The sequence below is a fragment of the Coregonus lavaretus genome (assembly GCF_964263955.1).
Source record: "Coregonus lavaretus genome assembly, chromosome: 24".
NCBI classification, from domain to species: Eukaryota; Metazoa; Chordata; class Actinopteri; order Salmoniformes; family Salmonidae; genus Coregonus; species Coregonus lavaretus.
In genome coordinates, this window is record NC_140011.1 from 40,728,970 (window position 1) to 40,755,187 (window position 26,218).

General features: G+C 46.2%; 1 protein-coding gene across 1 annotated transcript in view; it reads left to right on the forward strand.

The window, feature by feature from the left end:
• Positions 1–2,543: 2,543 nt before the first annotated feature.
• LOC311100062 (uncharacterized protein) overlaps positions 2,544–26,218 on the forward strand; it is a 47,126-nt gene continuing 23,451 nt past the window's right edge. The window contains exons 1-2 of the mRNA XM_084140805.1: positions 2,544–2,707; positions 18,206–18,249. Coding sequence (XP_083996931.1) covers positions 2,645–2,707; positions 18,206–18,249 — 107 coding nt within the window. The 5' untranslated portion in view covers positions 2,544–2,644. The remainder of the gene's footprint in view (positions 2,708–18,205; positions 18,250–26,218) is intronic.

Below are 26,218 nucleotides of genomic sequence, written 5' to 3' on the forward strand. Positions count from 1 at the left end.
TGTCTATATATGGTCCCACAGTTGACAGTGCATGTCTGAGCAAAAACCAAGCCATGAGGTCGAAGGAATTGTTCGTAGACAGGATTGTGTCGAGGCACAGATCTGGGGAAGGGTGCCAAAACAATTCTGCAGCATTGAAGGTCCCCAAGGACACAGTGGCCTCCATTCTTAAATGGAAGAAGTTTGGAACTGCCAAGACCCTTCCTAGAGCTGGCTGCCTGGCCAAACTGAGCAATCGGGGGAGAAGGGCCTTGGTCAGGGAGGTGACCAAGAACCCGATGGTCACTCTGACAGAGCTCTATAGTTCCTCTGTGGAGATGGGAGAAACTTCCAGAAGGACAATCATCTCTGCAGCACTCCACCAATCAAGCCTTTATGGTAGAGTGGCCAGACGGAAACCACTCCTCAGTAAAAGGCACATGACAGCCCGCTTTGAGTTTGCCAAAAGGCACCTAAATGACTCTCAGACCATGAGAAACAAGATTCTCTGGTCTGATGAAACCAAGATTGAACTCTTTGGCCTGAACGCCAAGCGTCACGTCTTGAGGAAACCTGGCACCATCCCTACAGTGAAGCATGGTGGTGACAGCATCATGCTGTGGGGCTGTTTTTCAGTGGCAAGGACTGGGAGACTAGTCAGGATCAAGGGAAAGATGAATGGAGCAAAGTACAGAGAGATCCTTGATGAAAACCTGCTCCAGAGCACTCAGGACCTCAAACTCTGCTCTCATCCTTCTAGACCTATCCGCTGCCTTTGATACTGTGAACCATCAGATCCTCCTCTCCACCCTCTCCGAGTTGGGCATCTCCGGTGCTGCTCACTCTTGGATTGCGTCCTACCTGACAGGTCGCTCCTACCAGGTGGCGTGGCGAGAATCTGTCTCCGCACCACGTGCTCTCACCACTGGTGTCCCCGATGGCTCAGTTCTAGGCCCTCTCCTATTCTCTCTATACACCAAGTCACTTGGCTCTGTCATATCCTCACATGGCCTCTCCTATCATTGCTACGCAGACGACACACAATTAATTTTCTCCTTTCCCCCTTCTGATTACCAGGTGGCGAATCGCATCTCTGCATGTCTGGCAGACATATCAGTGTGGATGACGGATCACCACCTCAAGCTGAACCTTGGCAAGACAGAGCTGCTCTTCCTCCCGGGGATGGACTGCCCGCTCCATGATCTCGCCATCACGGTTGACAACTCCATTGTGTCCTCCTCCCAGAGTGCAAAGAACCTTGGCATGACCCTGGACAACACCCTGTCGTTCTCCGCTAACATCAAAGCAGTGACCCGATCCTGCAGGTTCATGCTCTACAACATTCGCAGAGTACAACCCTACCTTACACAGAAAGCGGCACAGGTCCTAATCCAGGCACTTGTCATCTCCCGTCTGGATTACTACAACTCGCTGTTGGCTGGGCTCTCTGCCTGTGCCATTAAACCCCTACAACTTATCCAGAATGCCGCAGCCCGTCTGGTGTTCGACCTTCCCAAGTTCTCTCATGTCACCCCACTCCTCCGCACACTCCACTGGCTTCCAGTTGAGGCTCGCTTCTACTACAAGACCATGGTGCTTGCCTACAGAGCTGTGAGGAGAACGGCACCTCCTTACCTTCAGGCTCTGATCAGACCCTACACCCAAACGAGGGCACTATGTTCATCCACCTCTGGCCTGCTAGCTCCCCTACCTCTACGGAAGCACAGTTCCCGCTCAGCCCAGTCAAAGCTATTTGCTGCTCTGGCACCCCCCCCCCCACCCCCCATAAAAAAATAGCAGAAAAAAAGTGGTTGTCCCACTGGCTATCATAAGTTGAATGCACCAATTTGTAAGTAGCTCTGAATAAGAGCATCTGCTAAATGATGTAAATGTAAGGTTCACCTTCCAACAGGACAACGACCCTAAGCACACAGCCAAGACAACACAGGAGTGGCTTTGGGAAAAGTCTCTGAGTCCTTGAGTGGCCCAGCCAGAGCCTGGACTTGAACCCGATCGAACATGTCTGGAGAGAACTGAAAATAGCTGTGCAGCGACGCTCCCCATCCAACCTGACAGAGCTTGACAGGATCTGCAGAGAAGAATGGGAGAAACTCCCCAAATACAGGTGTGCCAAGCTTGTAGCGTCATACCCAAGAAGACTCGAGGCTGTAATCGATGCCAAAGGTGCTTAAACAAAGTACTGAGTAAAGGGTCTGAATACTTATGTAAATGTGATATTTCTGTTTATTTTTAAATTTTTAATACATTTGCAAATATTTGGAAAAACCTGTTTTTGCTTTGTCATTATGTAATATTGTGTGTAGATTGATGAGGAATAAAAACAATTTAAACCATTTTAGAATAGGTCTGTAACGTAACACAATGTGGAAAACGTGAAGGGGTCTGAATACTTTCCGAATGCGCTGTATTCCCCTCTGGTGTCTTGTCTGCTGCTTTGTCTGTTTCCAGCACGGGTTAATCGGAATTAACAGCTGGCGGTTGCTGCGCATGCGCTGATCCTCCATACAGAGGAAATAGCCGGGGAGTAGGTAGCTGCCTGAGAACGAGCGAGCGAATACCCCGGGTACAGCTGGTTTCTCACGAAACAATTATGACCGTCTTTCCGTTGTCGCTTTCTCTCAGGTATCTGTTTCCCGTTCGCTGAATGGCGCTGGTTACCGTGCAGCGCTCACCGACCCCCAGCACCAGCTCCAGCCCCTGTGTTTCGGTAAGCCACCATCGTTTCGATTCCCAAACCGTCGAATCTCTCGCTCGAAGCTTTGGGTTGATTTCCGCTGTTTTTGCAGACTGTCCATAACTGCCTTTGTACTTGTACGCATGCGTAAAATGTATATTAATTTTGGAATACAGTAGCAAATGTACCCGTCTAAATGTCATACATTGTAGCTATCACTGTTGTAACAAATGTACCAAGCACAGACATTGAAGCGTGTGTTTATTCGAGAGTGTTAAATCGTATCACATCTTAGTATGGTTTCATGAGGAGGAATATAGGCTACATTTTGTCTGGGGGGGTTTCCTCAGCTGCTACTGACATCGCGACGTAACCTACACGCCGGTAAGACGAGGCTACTAGACACATCAGCCAGTGACCTGTAGTATACTGTAAAATAGGCAGGTTCGCTCACTAGAATACCTGGCCTCCCCAAGTCGTCTGCTAAGTGGCATATTATTATTATCCAAAAACACTATCAGACAAGGAATATGGTTTGGTGACGTTTTTTGTTTCCTGGAATAAACCGTGACCGGTTATCTTTGGAGAAGTAACTAACTAAAGCCACATTTCCTGCTCTTCCGCATGTAATAAAGCCTTGTGGTTCTCGTGACGCGTATGAATGCGGGTAATTTACACGTCTCTAGACTTTTTGTGTCCTTGGCATGTATAATAATAATAATATAATATGCCATTTAGCAGACGCTTTTATCCAAAGCGACTTACAGTCATGCGTGCATACATTTTTGTGTATGGGTGGTCCCGGGGATCGAACCCACTACCTTGGCGTTACAAGCGCCGTGCTCTACCAGCTGAGCTACAGAGGACCACATGTAAAGTAGTAGTTTATTGCCTTGACCGGTGTAGACCTATTATATCAATCTATGCAAAGCAGCTGAACCGGGTTCCGGTTTTATACACCGCCTGTGTGCCCTGTGCCTCATTAGAGAAGCCTGTCAGACAATCAGGAAGCAAGAGTTCATGCTGCACATTGCTAAATAGTGCTCTGGTTTCCTGCATGGTCCAAGGGTCACTTGCATAATAGTGAGTGCCAGTAGTTGTAGGCTGCCAGAAGAGCCAGATAAGTATTTACTCAACATACATTGAGGAAGTGTGTGTGTGTCTGTCTTGGGTACAGTGCTGTATCTGTGCCCCTATTTATCTGTCAATCTTGCCAGAATATTCCGACCCTACCGTTACGCTTGTTTACACTGAGCTGCACTGGGGTCAGAACGCAATAATGGAGATAACGTGGCGCCCGCGTGAGATATGGGTCAGAAAACGAACCTCACACAAGTACCATTCCATAATGGCTGCTGTGGCTACTGCTAGCTAGCATGAGGCCCATACGGCCCAGTAGTGTGGATAAAGGTACAATTTCGAGGACAGTGGCATATCCCATCCCTGCATTGAGGTATGTTTTCTGACCCATATCGCGCCGGCTCCACGGTGTCTTAATGTAACCATGATCGCGTTCTGACCCCAGTGCAGCTCAGTGTAAACAAGCGTAACGTTGGGTCGTTATGGCAACCGTCAATCCCTCTCAACCTTTCTCTTCAGCTCTTGAATGCAACAAGTGGAGCAATAATAGTGGTGCACTTCTCTTGGAGTATGCCCCTCGTTGGGTGCTCTGCCTTTTAGAAGTGCTCTTAATCTCCATTTCTCACCATTAGATAATAAGAAACTGCAGCAACCCCACATTTTTAACAAAATACAAAAAGAATCATCACATTTTCACCTTTTATTTCCATACACAACAAGTTATGTGTAGCTCTCCTATTGTGTTTTCATCGAAACCAGAAGTCTGTTGGGCCAAAGTGAAATGGTAGGACTTCATAGCGATGTTATCAGATCACGATGGCCCATATTTTGAGTAACATCTTTGATCTCATGGGGATGCTTGATTAGTCATAACACCAGTCAATGCCACAAACTCACCAGAGTTTATGAGTGTTTGTGCTCTGGTGAGTCAGTCAGTGTCAGCCTATCAGGGAAGCACCTCTGTTTATGGCGTAACAGTTTAGTTGCAGAAGACGCCTCTCTCAAATGAAGGTAAACCACTACCACTACTTTAGTTCTTGTTGTCAGTCTGTCCTTGAACTGTCTGTTTCGACCAGTTGAGCCAGTTTGGAGTCAAAGAAGGTGCTGATGTAGAGGTCTGGGGGGACAGGAAGAATACAACCTGTCATTTGCTTTTATGTTCCTCAAAACAAGAAGAGTGAACTAAGGTTATGTTGCAGAACGTTCCTCACCAGCATTATGATCTTGGACGTGACCCTGTTATTGACGTCTCTCTCTCTGCATTCCCCCAGCCAAACATGTTCTGTGAGTGAGTTCAGATGATAACTTTGCCTTTCTTACACCCCCCCCCCCCCCTCTCTCTCTCTCTCTCTATCTCTCTCTCGCTCTCTCTGTCTCGCTCGCTCTCTCTCTCTGTCTCTCGCTCGCTCGCTCGCTCTCTCTCTCTGTCTCTCGCTCGGTCTCTCTCTCTCTGTCGCTCTCTCGCTCGCTCGCTCTCTCTCTCGCTCGCTCTCTCTCTGTCTCTCTCTCGCTCTCTCTGTCTCGCTCGCTCTGTCTCTCTCGCTCGCTCTCTCTTTCTCTCTGTCTCTCTCGCTCACTCTCTCTCTGTCTCTCTCGCTCTCTCTCTCTCTGTCTCCGTCTCTCGCTCTCTCTCCGTCTCTCGCTCTCTCTCTCTGTCTCCCTCCCTCTCGCTCTTTCTCTCTCTCCCCCTCTCTCCCCCTCTCTGTCTATCTGTCTCTCGCTCTCTCCCTCCCCTCTCCCTCTCTCTCGCTCTCTCGCTCGCTCTCTCTCTGTCTCTCTCGCTCGCTCTCTCTCTGTCTCTCTCGCTCGCTCTCTCTCTGTCTGTCTCTCGCTCTCTGTCTCTCTCGCTCTCTCTTTCTCTCGCTCCCCCTCTCTCTCCCCCTCTCTCTCCCTCTCTCTGTCTATATATGTATCTCGCTCTCTCCCCCTCTCGCCCCCTCTCCCCCCTCTCTGTGTCTCTCCCCCTCTCTCTCTCTCCTCTCTCTATCGCTCTCTCCCTCTCTCTTTCTCTCTCCCCCCTCTCTCTCCTCCCCTCTCTCTGCCCCTCTCTCTCTCCCCCTCTCCCCCTCTGTCTATATCTCTCTCTCCCACTCACTCGCTCTCTCCCCCCCTCTCTCTTTCTCTCACTCACTCTCTCCCCCTCTCTCTCTTTCTCTCTCTCCACCTCTCTCGCTCCCCGCTCTCTCTTTCTCTCTCGCCCCCTCTCCCCCCTCTCTGTCTCTCTCCGTCTCCCCCATCTCTCTCCCCCTGTCTCCCCCCCCTCTCTCTCTCGTGTTCTCTCTCGCTCGCTCTCTATTAATGTTTTGTGTGGATCCAGGAAGAGTAGCTGCTGCATCAGCGAATGGGGATCCTAATAAACAAACACACAACACAACACACACATGCGCTGTGTCCCATGGCTGGGTGGTGTGACGTCCTGACTGTGTGTGAGATGTCTTGTGAGATGGCCACTGGGTGTTCTCGCTCTCTAAAACCCCATGGTGAACCTGGCCAGCTCCACTGCAGTGTTGCCATGACAATGAGGGCCTTTGAGGGACAGACACACTTCTGCTGTAAGAGTCCATGGAATAAAGGGAAGCCTGCACTCAGTAGATCACCCTTCCTTCTCTGCCAAGTGGTCCAAGTGGAAAACGTTGAATGGCTGAGGGCGGTGGGGATTCACCTCATTTTCTTCCTGTCCTGCAGATGCCTCACAACACACACACATTTATTTTTTATTTATATATTTTTCAAACAATACAAAACATATACAGACGCACACAAACATCAACATCGCACCTGCCCAGACCCACCTGTTCTCACCCCTATCTCCAGTACCTGCACTACTCTCCGCCACATGTCCTCAAATTGCACCATTTTGTTCATCTCCCACGCTCTTTCAATACTTAGATAATGAAGCATATAATTTTTCCATTGTCTTAACGATGGTGGATATTGATTTCCAGTTAAGTATACATTTTTTTTCAAGATAATTGAGAAGTTTATCATCCAACCCATCGGGTATCTCACTGCCCCCTCAAATGACATGTCTTGAACTACACACACACATTTGCGTACACACTGGAAAACAAACTCTGAGGGTTTTGCATGTATGTAAATGTCCCGACCGGAGGAATCTGTGCTGCTCCTCTTACTTCCTGTCCAGACAAACACAACAACCTGGCCACTTCCTGGTATCTGACCACACTGACCAACACACACACACCATTTTTAATTGTCTGTCTGTGACCACAGTAGTAACCTTGACCCTGACCCACATCAGTCTCCCCACTCTTCATGATTTTCCGTTCTGAAGGTTGAGGCTCTGGTCATAATGTCTTCGCTCAGCCTGCACATGAATGGTTCTCTTCTTATGTGCAAAAAAAAAAAAGAAGAAGCATTTAATAAATACAGGTAGAGTATAACGTGTTATAGCTGTATTGTTAATATGGAGATCAGTGTTTTCCCTGAATGCATTTAACAGCGGTGCATCGCCGTTGATAAATTGTGGGCCCCACTGCAATTTTTTAAAATACAAAAAAATATATGTATATCTTTGTTGGAAATCCTTTTCGGGATTGGCAAAACGTTTTCAGTGTAAAATTAAACGACTTAAATCAGAAAGTATGTAGAAAAGATATTGGAGCAATATATTTTTTTATACGATCATTGAGAACAATCACCAAAATAGAAACTAGACAGTCAGGGAGAATCGAAACATGTTTGTGTGTGAATCTTTTTCTCTCGAACCGCGCCTTGTAAACAGACTGAGGTCATTCTCCTGGAGAGGGTGAGCAAATTGAATCCAGGCTGAACGGCTCGTCGCTCTCTGCTCTAATAGGGGTAGTTAAACTGCAGAGCCTGTTGCACGCAGTCATTCTCTGGTGTGTCTGTCTGTGAGAGAGTTGGTCATTCTCTGGTGTGTGTCTGTGAGAGAGTTGGTCATTCTCTGGTGTGTGTCTGTGAGAGAGTTGGTCATTCTCTGGTGTGTGTCTGTGAGAGACTTGGTCATTCTCTGGTGTGTGTCTGTGAGAGAGTTGGTCATTCTCTGGTGTGTGTCTGTGAGAGAGTTGGTCATTCTCTGGTGTGTGTCTGTGAGAGAGTTGGTCATTCTCTGGTGTGTGTCTGTGAGAGAGTTGGTCATTCTCTGGTGTGTGTCTGTGAGAGAGTTGGTCATTCTCTGGTGTGTGTCTGTGAGAGAGTTTGTCATTCTCTATTTGTGTGTGTGAGTTGGTCATTCTCTATTGTGTGTGTGTGTGTGTGTGTGTGTGTGTGTGAGAGTTGGTCATTCTCTGGTGTGTGTCTGTGAGAGAGTTGGTCATTCTCTATTTGTGTGTGTGTGTGAGAGTTGGTCATTCTCTGTGTGTGAGAGAGAGTTGGTCATTCTCTGTTGTGTGTCTGTGAGAGAGTTGGTCATTCTCTATTTGTGTGTGTGAGTTGGTCATTCTCTATTTGTGTGTGTGTGTGAGAGTTGGTCATTCTCTGTGTGTGTGTGAGAGTTGGTCATTCTCTGTGTGTGTGTGAGAGTTGGTCATTCTCTGTGTGTGAGAGAGAGTTGGTCATTCTCTGTTGTGTGTAGTCAGGGTTGGCTAGGTTACTTTCTAAATGTAATATGTTACAGTTACTAGTTACCTGTCAAATTGTAATATGATATGCTTAACACCCCGGCCGTCCTACAATCCAAACTAGATGCCCTCAATCTCACACAAATTATCAAGGAATTTACCAGGTACACCCCTAAATCCGTTAACATGGGTACCCTCATAGATATCATCCTGACTAACTTACCCTCTAAATACACCTCCGCTGTCTTCAACCAGGATCTCAGCGATCACTGTCTCATTGCCTGCGTCCGTAATGGGTCCGCGGTCAAACGACCACCCCTCATCACTGTCAAACGACCACCCCTCATCACTGTCAAACGCTCCCTAAAACACTTCAGCCAGCAGGCCTTTCTAATTGACCTGGCCCGGGTATCCTGGATGGATATTGACCTCATTCTGTCAGTAGAGGATGCCTGGTTGTTCTTTAAAAGTGCTTTCCTCTCCATCTTAAATAAGCATGCCCCTTTCAAGAAATTCCAAACTAAGAACAGATATAGCCCCTGGTTCACCCCAGACTTGACTGCCCTTGACCACCACAAAAACATCCTGTGGCGTACTGCATTAGCATCGAACAGCCCCCGTGATATGCAACTTTTCAGGGAAGTCAGGAACCAATATGCACAATCAGTTAGGAAAGCAAAGGCTAACTTTTTCAAACAGAAATGTGCATCCTGTAGCACTAACTCCAAAAAGTTTTGGGACACTGTAAAGTCCATGGGGAATAAGAGCACGTCCTCCCAGCTACCCACTGCACTGAGGCTAGGAAACACTATCACCACCGATAAATCTACAATCGAGAATTTCAACAAGCATTTTGCTCTGGCTGGCCATGCTTTCCACCTGGCTACCCCTACCCCGGCCACCGGCTCTGCACCCTCCGCTGCAACTTTCCCAAATTCAGATAGCTGATGTTCTGAAAGAGCTGCAAAATCTGGACCCCTACAAATCAGCTGGGCTAGACAATCTGGACCCTTTCTTTCTAAAATTAGCCGCAGAAATTGTCGCAACCCCTATTGCCAGCCTATTCAACCTCTCTTTCGTATCGTCTGAGAACCCCAGAGATTGGAAAGCTGCCGCGGTCATCTCCCTCTTCAAAGCCTAGTTAACAAACAGATCACTGACCATTTCGAATCCCACCGTACCTTCTCCGCTATGCAATCTGGTTTCCGAGCTGGTCATGGGTGTACCTCAGCCGCGCTCAAGGTCCTAAACGATATAATAACCGCGATCGATAAAAGACAGTACTGTGCAGCCGTCTTCATTGACCTGGCCAAGGCTTTTGACTCTGTCAATCACCGCATTCTTATTGGCAGACTAAATAGCCTTGGTTTCTCAAATGACTGCCTCGCCTGGTTCACCAACTACTTCTCGGAGTTCAATGTGTCAAATCGGAGGGCCTGTTGTCTGGACCTCTGGCAGTCTCTATGGGGGTGCCACAGGGTTCAATTCTCGGGGCCGACTCTATTATCTGTGTATATCAATGATGTCGCTCTTGCTGCTGGTGACTCTCAGATCCACCTCTACGCAGACGACACAATTTTGTATACATCTGGCCCTTATTTGGACACTGTGTTAACAAACCTCCAAACGAGCTTCAATGCCATACAACACTCCTTCCGTGGCCTCCAACTGCTCTTAAACGCTAGTAAAACTAAATGCATGCTCTTTAATTGAACGCTGCTTGCACCCGCCTGCCCGACTAGAATCACTACTCTCGGCGGGTCTGACTTAGAATATGTGGACAACTACAAATACCTAGGTGTCTGGTTAGACCGTAAACTCTCCTTCCAGACTCACATTAAGCATCTCCAATCCAAAGTTAAATCTAGAATCGGCTTCCTATTTCGCAACAAAGCCTCCTTCACTCATGCTGCTAAACATGCCCTCGTAAAACTGACTATCCTACCGATCCTTGACTTTGGCGATGTCATTTACAAAATAGCTTCCAACACTCTACTCAGCAAATTGGATGTAGTCTATCACAGTGCCATCCGTTTTGTCACCAAAGCCCCATATACTACCCACCATTGTGACCTGTACGCTCTTGTTGGCTGGCCCTCACTACATATTGGTCGCTAAACCCACTGGCTCCAGGTCATCTATAAATCACTTCTAGGCAAATCCCCGCCTTATCTTAGCTCATTGGTCACCATAGCAACACCCACCCGTAGTATGCGTTCCAGCAGGTATATCTCACTGGTCATCCCCAAAGCCAACACCTCCTTTGGTTGCCATTCCTTCCAGTTCTCTGCTGCCAATGACTGGAACGAACTGCAAAAATCTCTGAAGCTGGAGACACTTATCTCACTATCTTTAAGCATCAGTTGTCAGAGCAGCTTACCGATCACTGCACCTGTACACAGCCCATATGTAATTAGCCCACCCAACTACCTCATCCCCATATTGTTATTTACATTGTTATTTATTTTGTTCATTTGCACCCCAGTATCTCTATTTGCACATCATCTTCTGCACATCTATCACTCCAGTGTTAATACTAAAGTATAATTGTAATTATTTTGCAATATGGCCTATTTATTGCCTTACCTCCATAACTTACTACATTCGCACACACTGTATATAGATTTTCTATTGCGTTATTGACTGTATGTTTTGTTTTTCCCATATGTAACTCTGTGTTGTTGTTTTTATCGCACTGCTTTGCTTTATCTTGGCCAGGTCGCAGTTGTAAATGAGAACTTGTTCTCAACTGGCTTACCTGGTTAAATAAAGGTGAAATAGAAATAAAAAATAAAAAATACAATAAAATCAGTAAAGTAACTTTTGGATTACCCAAACTCAGTAACGTAATCAAAAATGAATATTACCAATTGAACAACATATATTGCAGGATAAATGTTAGCTACATAGTTACATACAGTAGCTGTCTATAAATGGATGTTGTATTTTACTTTATGGGTTGGATATGTAGGCTTCTTCTAACCCATTCCCATTGCTTTCTACTACAGATAATAATACAATTAGGCTAGATCTTTACATTAAAAACCAAAGTCTGTCTTTTCCAGTCATTCCAATTCATTTAATGCCCCTTGATCTTCAAGATTAGGACTTAGAAATATAGATTAGCCAAATTGTTTTACCTGAGCATAATCCAAAAATGTTCGTTAGCTAAGCTAGCCACTTGTAGCTAGCCAGTAACTCCTCCAGACGTAGCTAGTTCGTTAGCTAAGCTAGCCACTTGTAGCTAGCCAGTAACTCCTCCAGATGTGGCTAGTTCGTTAGCTAAGCTAGCCACTTGTAGCTAGCCAGTAACTCCTCCAGACGTAGCTAGTTCGTTAGCTAAGCTAGCCACTTGTAGCTAGCCAGTAACTCCTCCAGTATGTGTTGACGTCATTTCACAGGATTTGTTTTTGGTAGGAAGCTGTAGAGATCGGTAGGAAATGTTTCACACACACACAACAGAGAATGCATGAGAGCATCAGCTGTTCCGGATGACTATGTGATCACGCTCTCCGTAGCCAATGTGAGTAAGACTTTTAAGTAGGTCAACATTCACAAGGCCGCAGGGCCAGACGGATTACCAGGACATGTACTCCGAGCATGCGTTGACCAACTGGCAAGTGTCTTCACTGACATTTTCAACATGTCCCTGACTGAGTCTGTAATACCAACATGTTTCAAGCAAACCACCATAGTCCTTGTGCCTAAGAACACTAAGATAACCTGCCTAAATTACTACCGACCCGTAGCACTCACGTCTGTAGCCATGAAGCGCTTTGAAAGGCTGGTCATGGCTCACATCAACACCATTATCCCAGAAACCCTAGACCCACTCCAATTTGCATACCGCCCCAACAGATCCACAGATGATGCAATCTCTATTGCACTCCGCACTGCCCTTTCCCACCTGGACAAGAGGAACACCTACGTGAGAATGCTATTCATTGAATACAGCTCAGCGTTCAACACCATAGTGCCCTCAAAGCTCATCACTAAGCTAAGGACCCTGGGACTAAACACCTCCCTCTGCAACTGGATCCTGGACTTCCTGACGGGCCGCCCCCAGGTGGTAAGGGTAGGTAACAACACATCTGCCACACTGATCCTCAACACGGGAGCCCCTCAGGGGTGCGTGCTCAGTCCCCTCCTGTACTCCCTGTTCACCCATGACTGCATGGCCAGGCACGACTCCAACACCATTAAGTTTGCTGACGACACAACAGTGGTAGGCCTGATCACCGACAACGATGAGACAGCCTATAGGGAGGAGGTCAGAGACCTGGCCGTGTGGTGCCAGGATAACAACCTCTCCCTCAACGTGATCAAGACAAAGGAGATGATTGTGGACTACAGGGGAAAAAAAGAGGACTGAGCACATTCTCATCGACGGGGCTGTAGTGGAACAGGTTGAGAGCTTCAAGTTCCTTGGTGTCCACATCACCAACAACCTATCATGGTCCAAACACACCAAGACAGTCGTGAAGAGGGCACGACAAAGCCTATTCCCCGTAAGGAGACTGAAAAGATTTGGCATGGGTCCTCAGATCCTCAAAAAGTTATACAGCTGCACCATTGAGAGCATCCTGACTGGTTGCATCACCGCCTGGTATGGCAACTGCTCGGCCTCCGACCGCAAGGCACTGCAGAGGGTAGAAATATAAGAAAGATGAGTAAAACAATTTTTAAAAATGTATTTAACGCCTTATTTTTGGCACTAAACGGTGTCCATACATACTTCCATTCATTTTTTCAACTGCTACCGGGGGACCTTTAGACAAGTCTCCTGAAGCCTGTGGGAGTCCTAGAGAAAAACAACCGACATGTACGTGTTCGTTAGTCTCACATTTCCACAGAGTGGTCATATTAGTATGTAGCCCAAACTGTTCGGACGCTACAGACAGAAGTTGGCAGATCGTCTGTACCGACTTCAGACGAGTCCCAAGATGGAGAACACCATTGTGTTTGTGAGAGTCTCATCTTCCCACAGAGGGTTCATAATATTTTGTTGCCAAATCATTCGGACGCTACAGAATACCAATTTTTGGGATGTCTAATGGTCTGACAAACACGCTCTAGCTCTGTCACCTTTCATCGCAGATGCAGATGTGCGAGATCGGTGGATTAAAATGCATCAAATGCAAAAAACGGATACGTCTAGCTTAAAATTACGCTGATTACATTTCTCTGTGCAATTTGAATGCACAGAGATGCGGTGACGAGATCCTGAGACCCATTGTCGTGCCATTCATCCGCCGCCATCACCTCATGTTTCAGCATGATAATGCACGGCCCAATGTCGCGAGGATCTGTACACAATTCCTGGAAGCTGAAAATGTCCCAGTTCTTCCATGGCCTGCATAGTCACCAGACATGTCACCCATTGAGCATGTTTGGGATGCTCTGGATCGACGTGTACAACAGTGTGTTCCAGTTCCCGCCAATATCCAGCAACTTTGCACAGCCATTGAAGGGGAGTGGGACAACATTCCAGAGGCCACAATCACAGCACAAGGTGCACCTGTGTAATGATCATGCTGTTTAATCATCTTCTTGATATGCCACACCTGTCAGGTGGATGGATTATCTTGGATAAGGAGAAATGCTCACTAACAGGGATGTAAACAAATTTCTGAAAATAATTGAGAGAAATAAACTTCTTGTGTATATGGAACATTTCTGGAATCTTTTATTTCAGCTCATGAAACATGGGACCAACACTTTACATGTTGCATTTATATTTTTGTTCTTGTTCAGTATACTTACTATTAGGGGTGTAACGATTCGTTTTAACAACGATTCGATTTGTATCACGATTCGTGGTTGTCGATACGATTCAAGGACGATATTGGTTCATTTAGAACGATACGATCCGAAACGATTCAGTGACTTGAAATCGATTCAGTAACCTTTTAGCCAAAAATTCAACCAGTGTGACTGAAATAAATACCTGGATATTGGACAGTGCAGGTGAAGTTTCCTAGATTCCTGTTTCTTGTAAGGACCGCAATGGTGGCTTGATAATTTCTCGCTCGTCGGCTTCTCCTCTGTCGTCCGCCATGCTATGTTTTGTTGTCTTGGTGCCTTTGCGCTGCTGCTGGCGCGATGACGTCACGGATAGGCAGACTGAATCGAGTAATGTTTAAAGCCTTTATCATTAAACGTGCTAAGAAAAAACATCCATATAAACAGGGGTGCACATAACTTTTTCAGTGAGTTACTCAGGTGAGTACCAGCAGATGGTGTTTGGTACTCACCATATATGTAGCGTGGTCTTAATAAGTGCAGTCTTCTTCACTGTCCTCCTCAGTGCCGCCACCACTGTCCTCCTCAGTGCTGCCATCACTGTCCTCCTCAGTGCTGCCACCACTGTCCTCCTCAGTGCCACCACCACTGTCCTCCTCAGTGCTGCCACCACTGTCCTCCTCAGTGCCACCACCACTGTCCTCCGCTTCAGCTTCCTGCATGGTAGATGATGAAGATGCTGCAGATGCACCTCCCTGTCCTTGGTTGAGCCTCCGATTAGCTGTCTCCATCCACAGGTCAACAGCAGGCTTTGGGTCAAATGTCTCTGTGGTCTGCTTTGACAGGTGAATGTGCATCAGTGCTGAGAGACGAGCATGTGACAGACAAGATCTGTACTTGGTTTTTATAAATGTTGAGATGTGAGAATCCCCTCTCACAAGCTGCACTGCTTAAAGGCAGTGTAAGAGACAGCTTAACCACCTTGTTGATGTTGGAATAAGCATCTGGGTTACTTGTACTTACTATTTGGACCAAGTCATACACAGAAGAGGCTCCCAGGCGTTTTCCTGCCTGCTTTAAGCGCATCCATTCTGTCACAGTGGTATCTTTGTCAAGTTGCAAGGTGGCCTCATATTTCTTGAGAATGCTGCAAACTGTTGTGTTTCCAAAACTGTGGAGGTCTTGCATTTCCTGAGGCCATGTTGAAGGATCAAATACTAAGAAATGATCACATGACTTGAGGGAGTCATATCTGATTTCAAACTCTTCAATTAACCCCCTGAGTATTGTCTCTGTCAGCATCAGCATTGGAAACAGTGTGTGCCCTATGGCTTTCACCATCAAGCAGAAGTGTGAACTGTCCAATGGCCACCATGAGTTCATCCTTACATTCTCCAATGGTCAGCTTTTCCTTCTGAAACCTAATGGATGTGGTGTTCAAAATGTTGCAAATGTCAAGCATGTTTGACAGAAAGCACTGAAAACGCTCTGTGCAGATATGCTGCAAGTCACTGTTATCACTCGTAACCAGTTGCATTTTAATGGCTGGCAATAGTCTTGATATTTTTAACAGTGTTTCATGCCTCCATGCAGACCATCTGATATTATGAAACTTACCCAGTTTCACAAAGGAGATCCCATTTTCTTCACATAGCTTATTCAGTGCAGCAGTTTTTTTTGCTCCACCTTTTTGTAAATAAAACTGCAGCAGCTTGACCACAGAGCGATTAAATGTCTCACAGTAAGGAACGTTGCGATCAGCTGATTTCGCGCAATTCTCCAGTGTGTGTGCGGTGCACAAGGGAGTCTCCAACCGCAGCAAGTTGCCGGAGTTTTGGCACAACGCCGTTGTAGATACCCACGTTGACAGCAGCAGTCTGTGCACACAGCGACCAACTTTGTTGTCCAGTCATCCAAGCCTGTGTCCTGGAAAAGTCTCACAAGTCCGTCTGTTATGGCCTGTGCGGTTCGGTCAGCACCCAATTCAATCAGTCCAATAAAGTCCGAAGTAAACTCTCCGTTGCTGGACACAGACACACTGTAAACGATTTCCTGCTCAGTTTTTGTGATGTCCTCAGATCCATCAAAAAGCAGCCCCCAAAATTCAGCAGACTGCAACTTGGCTCGTAACTCCCCGCTGATGGTGTGAGCGATGCTCTGCATGATCCGTGTGCCCTCTTCACGTGAATGATATGCACCTCCGACATTTACTTCTAGCCGCTTCAGTAAAGGAACATCCTCAGAATAGGAAGACATGGGACGTGCGTGTTTAGCTTTATGGAAGGCGAGGAGAAAAATATTAAACAGAGCTTGCCGCTGTTCTTCATTCAGCTTGTCTCGCCATCTGGCAAGTGGGCGACTGGACATTTATTCTCGGCTAGCTTGTTTAGCAATGGCTTGCGCTACATTCGTGTGCTCCTTGCTCTTTTCATGTTTGTCAAATAAAGGATGGTTGAAATTCTTTGAGCCTTTATAAAATGCACCTGTTTTGTCTGCTAGATGTGGATTTGAGTGGCAAATCTTGCACCACATTTCAGTGCGCTCATCGTTAGCTTCAAGCCACTGCACATCTTGGAGCCACTTTTCCGAAAAAAGTATTTTCTTCGCCTCTGGCTCCAGTTGGCGTTTCTTTGTAGGTGGCGAAACGCCAAAGAAGCTGCTTAATGTCTGTTGCTTTTTGGACATCCCTGACAGTAGTTGACAAGCAACATGTCATGTGTAAGGTTAGATGAGAAGATCGGTCAAGTACGCAAAGGCGCGTAGTAACACAAGTGGCATTACGCATTCCTGATTTTTGTCGCGCTTGCGTACCTGCGTACCAGTTATGTGCACCCCTGCATATAAAGTCTGACGTGCTTAAATCCAATGGGTTATTTCCTAGTATCGATACAATCGATTTATTGCATTTTAAAACGATGTTAGATCGATATATGTTGTCCAAAAGGCCAACTCGCCGAGCACAGATCGATGTAGTTGGATCATAGAAATATAAATCGATACATCGATGTAGTAGATGGATCGTTACACCCCTACTTACTATGTTTTAACTACTTAGCATGTTAGCTAACCCTTCCCCTAACATTAACCCTAACCTTAACCCTTTTAGCTAACCCTTCCCCTAACTTTAACTTTAACGGTTAAACTTTGGTTGCCGACAGCAGTCACACCATTGGAAGCGCTTGGACTGTAGCCTACCAAAGCCTATTCCGGCTCCTTTCCCGTGATCTATCAAACGCATTTGGTGGGTCATCATAGTGGTCTCTGACTTGTGGTCAGACTCACTCAGGCGGAACTAACTTAAACTTGCGCCTTTTTTTCAATGCTGATTTGAATGTCATTAGCTAGGTTTCCATCCAATTTGCGACCGATTTTCATGCGAATATTCTAAAATGCGCATATATGGCGCATTTTCACACCAGAGATGTGTTTCCATCATTCTTTTTATTTGTCAAATGGCAGCCACATCGATTATCATGTCACCAGAATAAGACCCTCGATATTAATTGAAAAGGAGCATCACCGTGCACTTTCACCACCATGTGAAGTTCATCATCATTTATTTAATCTGTAGCCTAATAAACTGCATGGTTTCCCGAGTCATAGTGGGAGGACCACACACCATATCATCGCGTGACTCCAAGTTTACTTCGATATGATGGTTATTATATCAATATTTGTGCATAAAGGCGTTTCCACCGCAATTTCTCACATAATTAATTGTACCGACCAAAAGAAATCCCACCATGTCGAACGAACAAATTGTCTGTAGACATTACAAATTGTTTCCATCAGCACGGTCCTGATTTTTTTCATGCATCAGATAATTCATCCACATGAAATGGTTGGATGGAAACCTGGTTATTGAAACAAAAAGGTGTCCAAAAAATTGCGCTAAAATCCTTTCTGAATTTAAAAGTAACCCTAGAAATGATCATCTAGTTCTTCAAAAGTATCTAAATCTGATTACAATGTTTTTGCTGGTAAGTTAGTGGATTACAGTTAAAACACCTTTAAAAAAAAATAAAAAAATCCCATCAGTTACATGGGATCCGTTACTCCCCAACTCTGGTCAGTGTGTGAAACAGTTGGTCATTCTCTGGACTAGCTGACCACACTGAAAAGGTGTGTTATGTTGTGTTAACCAGCTGTGTGTCTCTCTCCTCAGGAGTCCGGCAGTGGGGAGGAGGACCGGCGCTCTCAGCCTAGGAGGTAAGACAGACATGCACCCCCTAACATCATCACTCTTGTTTGTGACACTGCAAATCTCACTCTGTGCCATTGTGACATCAGAGAGAGACCCTGTGCTATTGTGAGAAATGTGGCAGTAGGCAGGTTTCCATTGACCCAGGTTTATTTGACAAAAGCAACGTCGCAAATAGAAATCATTGAGACGTGTAATGTAGACTGCAGATAGATATAGGATACATTTTCTAAAGATCAACAACATGTTTATCCGTTCGACGGGTGGAACTTCCTTTATTTCGACAAATGATTATGGAAATTGTGTTTTTTGAATAAATGATTATTGCCAAATCATTTTGAAGGTACGTAGGGCATGTGATGTCACTGTGTAACTATAAAGCTCCACTCCACAATAGATGCCGCGTTTAAAACAACTGGGAACTCTGAAAAATAGGAGGTCAAATCATGACATCAGTGATCTTCAGGTCAGAAAGTCGCTCTAGAAAGAGCCCCTAGTTTCCGAGTTGGAGGGCTGTTCAAATCGATTTTTCCCAGTCGGAGCTTGTTTTTTTCCCAGAGTTCCCAGTTGTTTTAAGCGCGGCATCTATTGTGGAGTGGAGCTTTATAGTTACGCAGTGACATCACGTGCCCCATGTGATGTCAATGCACCGAAGTCTGAGATTTTTGAACGCAGCATAATTGTAAACGCCTAGGTCTTGCAAAATAAAAAATGTCAACTATAAGCATTTTTCTTTGCAGGACAGGTATGGTCCTGACTTTCAAGAATGCCTGATTTGCTTCACCTTGCTTTTTTGGTTGGCTGGCAAAAAAAAACTGTAGTTTTATTTTTTAGGTGTGATGTCATTACGTCCAGCTGTTTTCTTCGACACAAGATAGTTGAATGGAAACGCACCCTAGCAGGCAATTGTCACATCTATTTTCTATGCAAGTCGACAAATCACTGGACAAGTTAATGGAAACATAGCTAGTGACCTCACAAACAGCACCTGTGTGAGCGTTCTGTCCTGTGTGATTGTGACATCATAAAGAGGTCCTCTGTGATTGAGACTACATAAAGAACTCTTGTGCGAAAGTACTGTCCTGTGCTATTGTAACATCACAATGCGGTGTTCTCCCTTTGTTGCCTAGGGCAGTGAGTGTCTGAGCTTTGGAATCGTTGTAGATCAGGTTTGTCATGTCTCTGTCCACCACAGACTCCAACTGAACAGCTCTCACATAACACTGCCTTCTGCTCGTCTGTTTGTCTGTGTGTTTACAAAAAAAAGTCTGTACTAGGGCTTCTTCTCTTCCCAATGCTTAATTTGTCCCTTTTTTGTCAGAAAGGCTCAGTCATGCATGGCCTGTGTTAATATTGGCACTGCAGTTCTCTGACTGTCCACTAGAGAGCAGTGGAGCTTGTCTGAGTCTGTCAGGATGTGGGCCAAGAGAGTGAGAACAGAACATGGACCACAGGCCAGTTTGGTGTTTCTGTTATCGCACTGAGAGAGCGGTCTGTGTTTGTGCAGCTGGGAGTGAAATCAATATTCACGAGCAGCAACGTGTGTGTGTGTGTGCACTTTTGAGTTTTGTGTGCCTTCTCATTAAAAGAAGGGATACAATTCACTTTAGAAAAAAAAAATATGCTATCGACTCAACAAATACACATGGAAGCAGCTCACACAACACGCTTAAGAAGGCTGTAAAGTGAAACGTCTGTGTACGCTATCCCTGATGCAGTGAAAATAATTAAAAACATTGAACAATGAAGTAAGCTTTATTATGCATTTACATTACATTTACATTTTCGTCATTTAGCAGACGCTCTTATCCAGAGCGACTTACAAATTGGTGCATTCACCTTATGATAGCCAGTGGGACAACCACTTTACAATATATAAAAACATATTTTTTGTACAATATTTTTTATATTTTTCTTGGGTGGGGTAGGGGAAGGGTAGAAGGATTAATTTTATCCTATCCCAGGTATTCCTTAAAGAGGTGGGGTTTCAAGTGTCTCCGGAAGGTGGTGAGTGACTCCGCTGTCCTGGCGTCGTGAGGGGGCTTGTTCCACCATTGGGGTGCCAGAGCAGCGAACAGTTTTGACTGAGCTGAGCGGAAACTGTGCTTCCGCAGAGGTAGGGGGGCCAGCAGGCCAGAGGTGGATGAACGCAATGCCCTCGTTTGGGTGTAGGGACTGATCAGAGCCTGAAGGTACGGAGGTGCCGTTCCCCTCACAGCTCCGTATGGCAAGCACCATGGTCTTGTAGCAGATGCAGGCTTCAACTGGAAGCCAGTGGAGTGTGCGGAAGAGCGGGGTGACGTGAGAGAACTTGGGAAGGTTGAACACCAGATGGGCTGCAGCGTTCTGGATGAGTTGTAGGGGTTTAATGGCACAGGCAGGGAGCCCAGCCAACAGCGAGTTGTAGTAATCCAGACGGGAGATGACAAGTGCCTGGATTTGGACCTGTGCCGCTTCCTGTGTAAGGTAGGGTCGTACTCTGCGAATGTTGGAGAGCATGAACCTGCAGGATCGGTTCACCGCTTTGATGTTAGCGGAGAACGACAGGGTGTTGTCCAGGGTCACGCCAAGGTTCTTTGCACTCTGGGAGGAGGACACAACGGAGTTGTCAACCGTGATGGCGAGATCATGGAGCGGGCAGTCCTTCCCCGGGAGGAAGAGCAGCTCCGTCTTGCCGAGGTTCAGGTTGAGGTGGTGATCCGTCATCCACACTGATATGTCTGCCAGACATGCAGAGATGCGATTCGCCACCTGGTTATCAGAAGGGGGAAAGGAGAAGATGAATTGTGTGTCGTCTGCGTAGCAATGATAGGAGAGACCATGTGAGGATATGACAGAGCCAAGTGACTTGGTGTATAGAGAGAATAGGAGAGGGCCTAGAACTGAGCCCTCGGGGACACCAGTGGTGAGGGCATGTGGTGCGGAGACAGATTCTCGCCACGCCACCTGGTAGGAGCGACCTGCCAGGTAGGACGCAATCCAAGAGTGAGCCGCGCCGAAGATGCCCATCTCGGAGAGGGTGGAGAGGAGGATCTGATGGTTCACAGTATCAAAGGCAGCAGATAGGTCTAGAAGGATGAGAGCAGAGGAGAGAGAGTTAGCTTTAGCAGTACGGAGAGCCTCCGTGACACAGAAGAGCAGTCTCAGTTGAATGACCAGTCTTGAAACCTGACTGGTTTTGATCAAGAAGGACATTCTGAGAGAGATAGCAAGAGAGTTGGCTAAAGACGGCACGCTCAAGAGTTTTGGAGAGAAAAGAAAGAAGGGATACTGGTCTGTAGTTGTTGACATCGGAGGGATCGAGTGTAGGTTTTTTGAGAAGGGGTGCAACTCTCGCTCTCTTGAAGACGGAAGGGACATGGCCAGTGGTCAAGGATGAGTTGATGAGCGAGGTGAGGTAAGGGAGAAGGTCTCTCGGAAATGGTCTGGAGAAGAGAGGAGGGGATAGGGTCAAGCGGGCAGGTTGTTGGGCGGCCGTCCATGATAGGATGGAAGAGGAGAGAGTAGCGGGAGAGAGAGAGCGAAGGTCGCGATGGCGCATTACCATCTGAGTAGGGGCAGAGTGAGTAGTGTTGGAGGAGAGCGAGAGAGAAAAGGATACAAAGTAGTGGTCGGAGACTTGGAGGGGAGTTGCAGTGAGATTAGTAGAAGAACAGCATCTAGTAAAGATGAGGTCAAGCGTATTGCCTGCCTTGTGAGTAGGGGGAGACGGTGAGATGGTGAAGTCAAAAGAGGAGAGGAGTGGAAAGAAGGAGGCAGAGAGAAATTAGTCAAGGGTAGACGTAGGGAGGTTAAAGTCACCCAGAACTGTGAGGGGTGAGCCATCCTCAGGAAAGGAACTTATCAAGGCGTCAAGCTCATTGATGAACTCTCCAAGGGAACCTGGAGTGCGATAAATGATAAAGATGTTAAGCTTGAATGGGCTAGTGACTGTGACAGCATGGAATTCAAATGAGGAGATAGACAGATGGGTCAGGGGAGAAAGAGAGAATGTCCACTTGGGAGAGATGAGGATTCCTGTGCCACCGCCCCGCTGACCAGATGCTCTCGGGGTATGCGAGAACACATGGTCAGACGAGGAGAGAGAAGTAGGAGTAGCAGTGTTTTCTGTGGTAATCCATGTTTCCGTCAGCGCCAAGAAGTCGAGGGACTGGAGGGTAGCATAGGCTGAGATGAACTCTGCCTTGTTGGCAGCAGAACGGCAGTTCCAGAGGCTGCCGGAGACCTGGAACTCCACGTGGGTCGTGCGTGCAGGGACCACCAGGTTAGAGAGGCAGCAGCCACACGGTGTGAGGCGTTTGTATGGCCTGTGCAGAGAGGAGAGAACAGGGATAGACAGACACATAGTTGACAGGCTACAGAAAAGGCTACACTAATGCAAAGGAGATCGGAATGAAATTAACTAAACATCTGGGGAAGCGAGGCCTCCCTCACTAACCTTTCACTGAAACACTCAAATACAACTCTTCCAACTTCCACTTTAGAAATTATAATTGCTGTAATCTACAGTAGTTCAATGTTTCCAGGAATAGACTAACTTAGTTTATTCAGCTAGCTAACTTGGTACAGTATTCTTCCATGAAAACCGCCCAGGGCACCGTATCCTATGACGCCATAGCTAACTAGCATGCTAGCATCCAATAACACACGGTTTAGCACCAATACTTGGTTACAACAAACTACCAATGGATCATTCATGTCCGTGTCTAGTTCCTTTCATAACGCAGAAGTAATTAAACGTTGGCTAGCTAGCACAAAGTCCGTCATGCTAGCTACACAAGTGGACTACACATCTCGAATGTTCAGAAAGTGAAGCTTACGTTGCAAAATTCTCATTGACTAAAATGATACAGTACTGCTAGCTGGTAATGTTGGCTAGCTAGCAGTGGCTGCGGTGTTGACTGTTTGAAAATGTAGCTGGCTAGCTAACCTTGATATTTTCTCTATACTGCACCTTTGTCTTTGATACCAAGACAACTATGTAGCTAGCTAACTTTACACTAATCAAATCGTTCCGTTGAAATGTATTTAGTTGCTACAGTACTGGTAGCTGGTATAGTTGGCCAGCTAGCAGTGGCTGCGGTGTTGCTACCCGCTAGCTAGCTAGCTTTAATGGTCCAGGTAGTGGGTTAGCTAGCTAGCCTCATGCTTCACAGGGCTCAGACGAATACACTACAATACTTACCTACAATAACTACCTGGATAAACTACCTACAATCTAAATGCATGGTTTAAGCTTTACTCTACACATATAAAGAAGAAGCCAAGCTTACCTCCCCGCTTAGAGGAACACAACCTCACCCCATCGCTCCTCACACCCCAATAAGGTGTATTGCGGCCACCAAACTTCTTCCGTCCTTTAAAGCTCCATATCTCCCTTCTCAGGCTCTGGGACCTGAGAGGGTGGTATGGCTTGTGACAATACTCCATGCATCTCCTCCGCTGAGAAGTCTTGCGACATCTTTTTAAGTGTGAACCCATAACACCCCTTTTGTTTGAGCAGCTCACACTATGGAAAGTATTTAATCAACACACACACATACACACACACACACACATACTGCTGTTTCCAGCCACTCCAGATTGAACCTTTTCAGGCGAACTCTTCGCGTGGCTCCTATTTCCAGATGCTGCCTGCCTGGGGTTGTTTGTGCGTCCTGGTGTGCTGCTAAGACCAAATGGTGTTGCGTTAAAGGGTAAGAACAGGGGTCGTCCTAATGCCTTTTAAACTGTCAGATGGACCTGTGTGTGTGAATATACTGTACCTGGACTAGATAGGCCTAGTTCTATATGGATAGGTGTAGCGTTTGTCTGTTTCGTTTCTGTGGACAATCTACTACACTGTGAGAAACACACTGTTTGGGGTCATGTTCAGGAGTGTGTGTGCACGCATGCATAGAGCGGGCGGTGGGTTGGGGGGGGTTTCATCAGATTGATGTCTGGTGTCTCTCGGCTTCTATCTCCTTGACTACCAGCAGTACAGTAGTTGGACCTCTGTCCCAAACCCTGCTGCTGTAGGTCAACCGGTGGTTTCACTCCATTGTTCTACGGAAGGGGCACAGAAGTCCCCAAAACAACATCCAAGGTCTTTTTAAAACCAAATTGAAGCCAAGTTGTTTTAGTTTGGGAGGGTACCAACAGAGGTAAACGGGCGTCCCGCCCCAGCATCTATAATGGAAAGGGTGCTCTGCTCTGTGTATTGACTCTGAGTCAGTAGCGGTTGGACATTGTAAACAGGAGGACGTCACTTTTATATTGTTCACTGTAAAAGTCCCCTGGCACAGGTACAGTATTAGCCTCTGGGTCACGTTGAGTGTGTTAGTGTGTGTCTTTGCAGAGTCATAAATGACTGATTTATCAAGTCTAATGACACAGCAGTCAGGTGATTGGCTGCCTCAGGCTTCCAAAGGTTGTGATTGGCTATATCAGGGCGAGGTGTGACTTTCATCAGATGCCTTTTATTGTTCTTGATAGATAACTCGTATGCTGCATGCATACAGCAGACGTTGTATTGAACCCAGGTTGCCAATGTGACTTGGAGTGTACTAGCCGTCTGAGCTAAAGGCGACTCACGCCACCTCCTCTGCACATGTACATATGTCTATTTGCTCAGATAAAATTACATAAACCTCTGCTCTGTATGCAAGGCCCTTCAACAGAAATAGTTTACTGAACAAATGAATCAAACTACCTGAACTGAAACCCCGGTATGAGCTGGTCTCAGAGAGAAAATCAACCAGGAGCCAATGACATTGAATGCTTTCACAGCTTTACCACACCCTCTTGCATCAGACTTTGGGTTAGTGGACTTCCCTGTTTATCTGACCACAGTGATAGTGTCAGATACCCATTTGTACCCCACAGCCTTCCATCAATCTGGCTTTGGATGACCACTGTGTTTATCTGGTCACAGCTTTAGTTAGAAGTCAGTGTTCCTAGTATTAATCATTACCCCAAAGAGCCTGATTACCCACACAAGCACACGTTTGTTTTAATATCCTTGTGGGGACTAAACAATTGTTTCCCATTGAAAAATTATATTTTCCCTAACCCTTACCCCTAATTGTAACCCTAAACCTATCCTCTGCCTAAAACAGCCGTTTTCCTTGTGGGAACCTGCGAAATGTCCCCATTTGTCTGAATTTTCCTTGTTTTACTATCATTGTCTGGACGTCTGGTCCCCACAAGGATAGTACAACCAAAAACACACACATAGGAGAAATACACACTTGGGTCTATGTCCCAATACTTACACTGCTCAGAACATACAGCCAGGTGATATGATGAGGAGGGAATAGAACATACAGCCAGGTGATATGATGAGGAGGGAATAGAACATACAGCCAGGTGATATGATGAGGAGGGAATAGAACATACAGCCAGGTGATATGATATGAGGAGGGAATAGAACATACAGCCAGGTGATATGATATGAGGAGGGAATAGAACATACAGCCAGGTGATATGATGAGGAGGGAATAGAACATACAGCCAGGTGATATGATATGAGGAGGGAATAGAACATACAGCCAGGTGATATGATATGAGGAGGGAATAGAACATACAGCCAGGTGATATGATGAGGAGGGAATAGAACATACAGCCAGGTGATATGATATGAGGAGGGAATAGAACATACAGCCAGGTGATATGATGAGGAGGGAATAGAACATACAGCCAGGTGATACGATATGAGGAGGGAATAGAACATACAGCCAGGTGATATGATGAGGAGGGAATAGAACATACAGCCAGGTGATATGATATGAGGAGGGAATAGAACATACAGCCAGGTGATATGATATGAGGAGGGAATAGAACATACAGCCAGGTGATATGATGAGGAGGGAATAGAACATACAGCCAGGTGATACGATATGAGGAGGGAATAGAACATACAGCCAGGTGATATGATATGAGGAGGGAATAGAACATACAGCCAGGTGATATGATATGAGGAGGGAATAGAACATACAG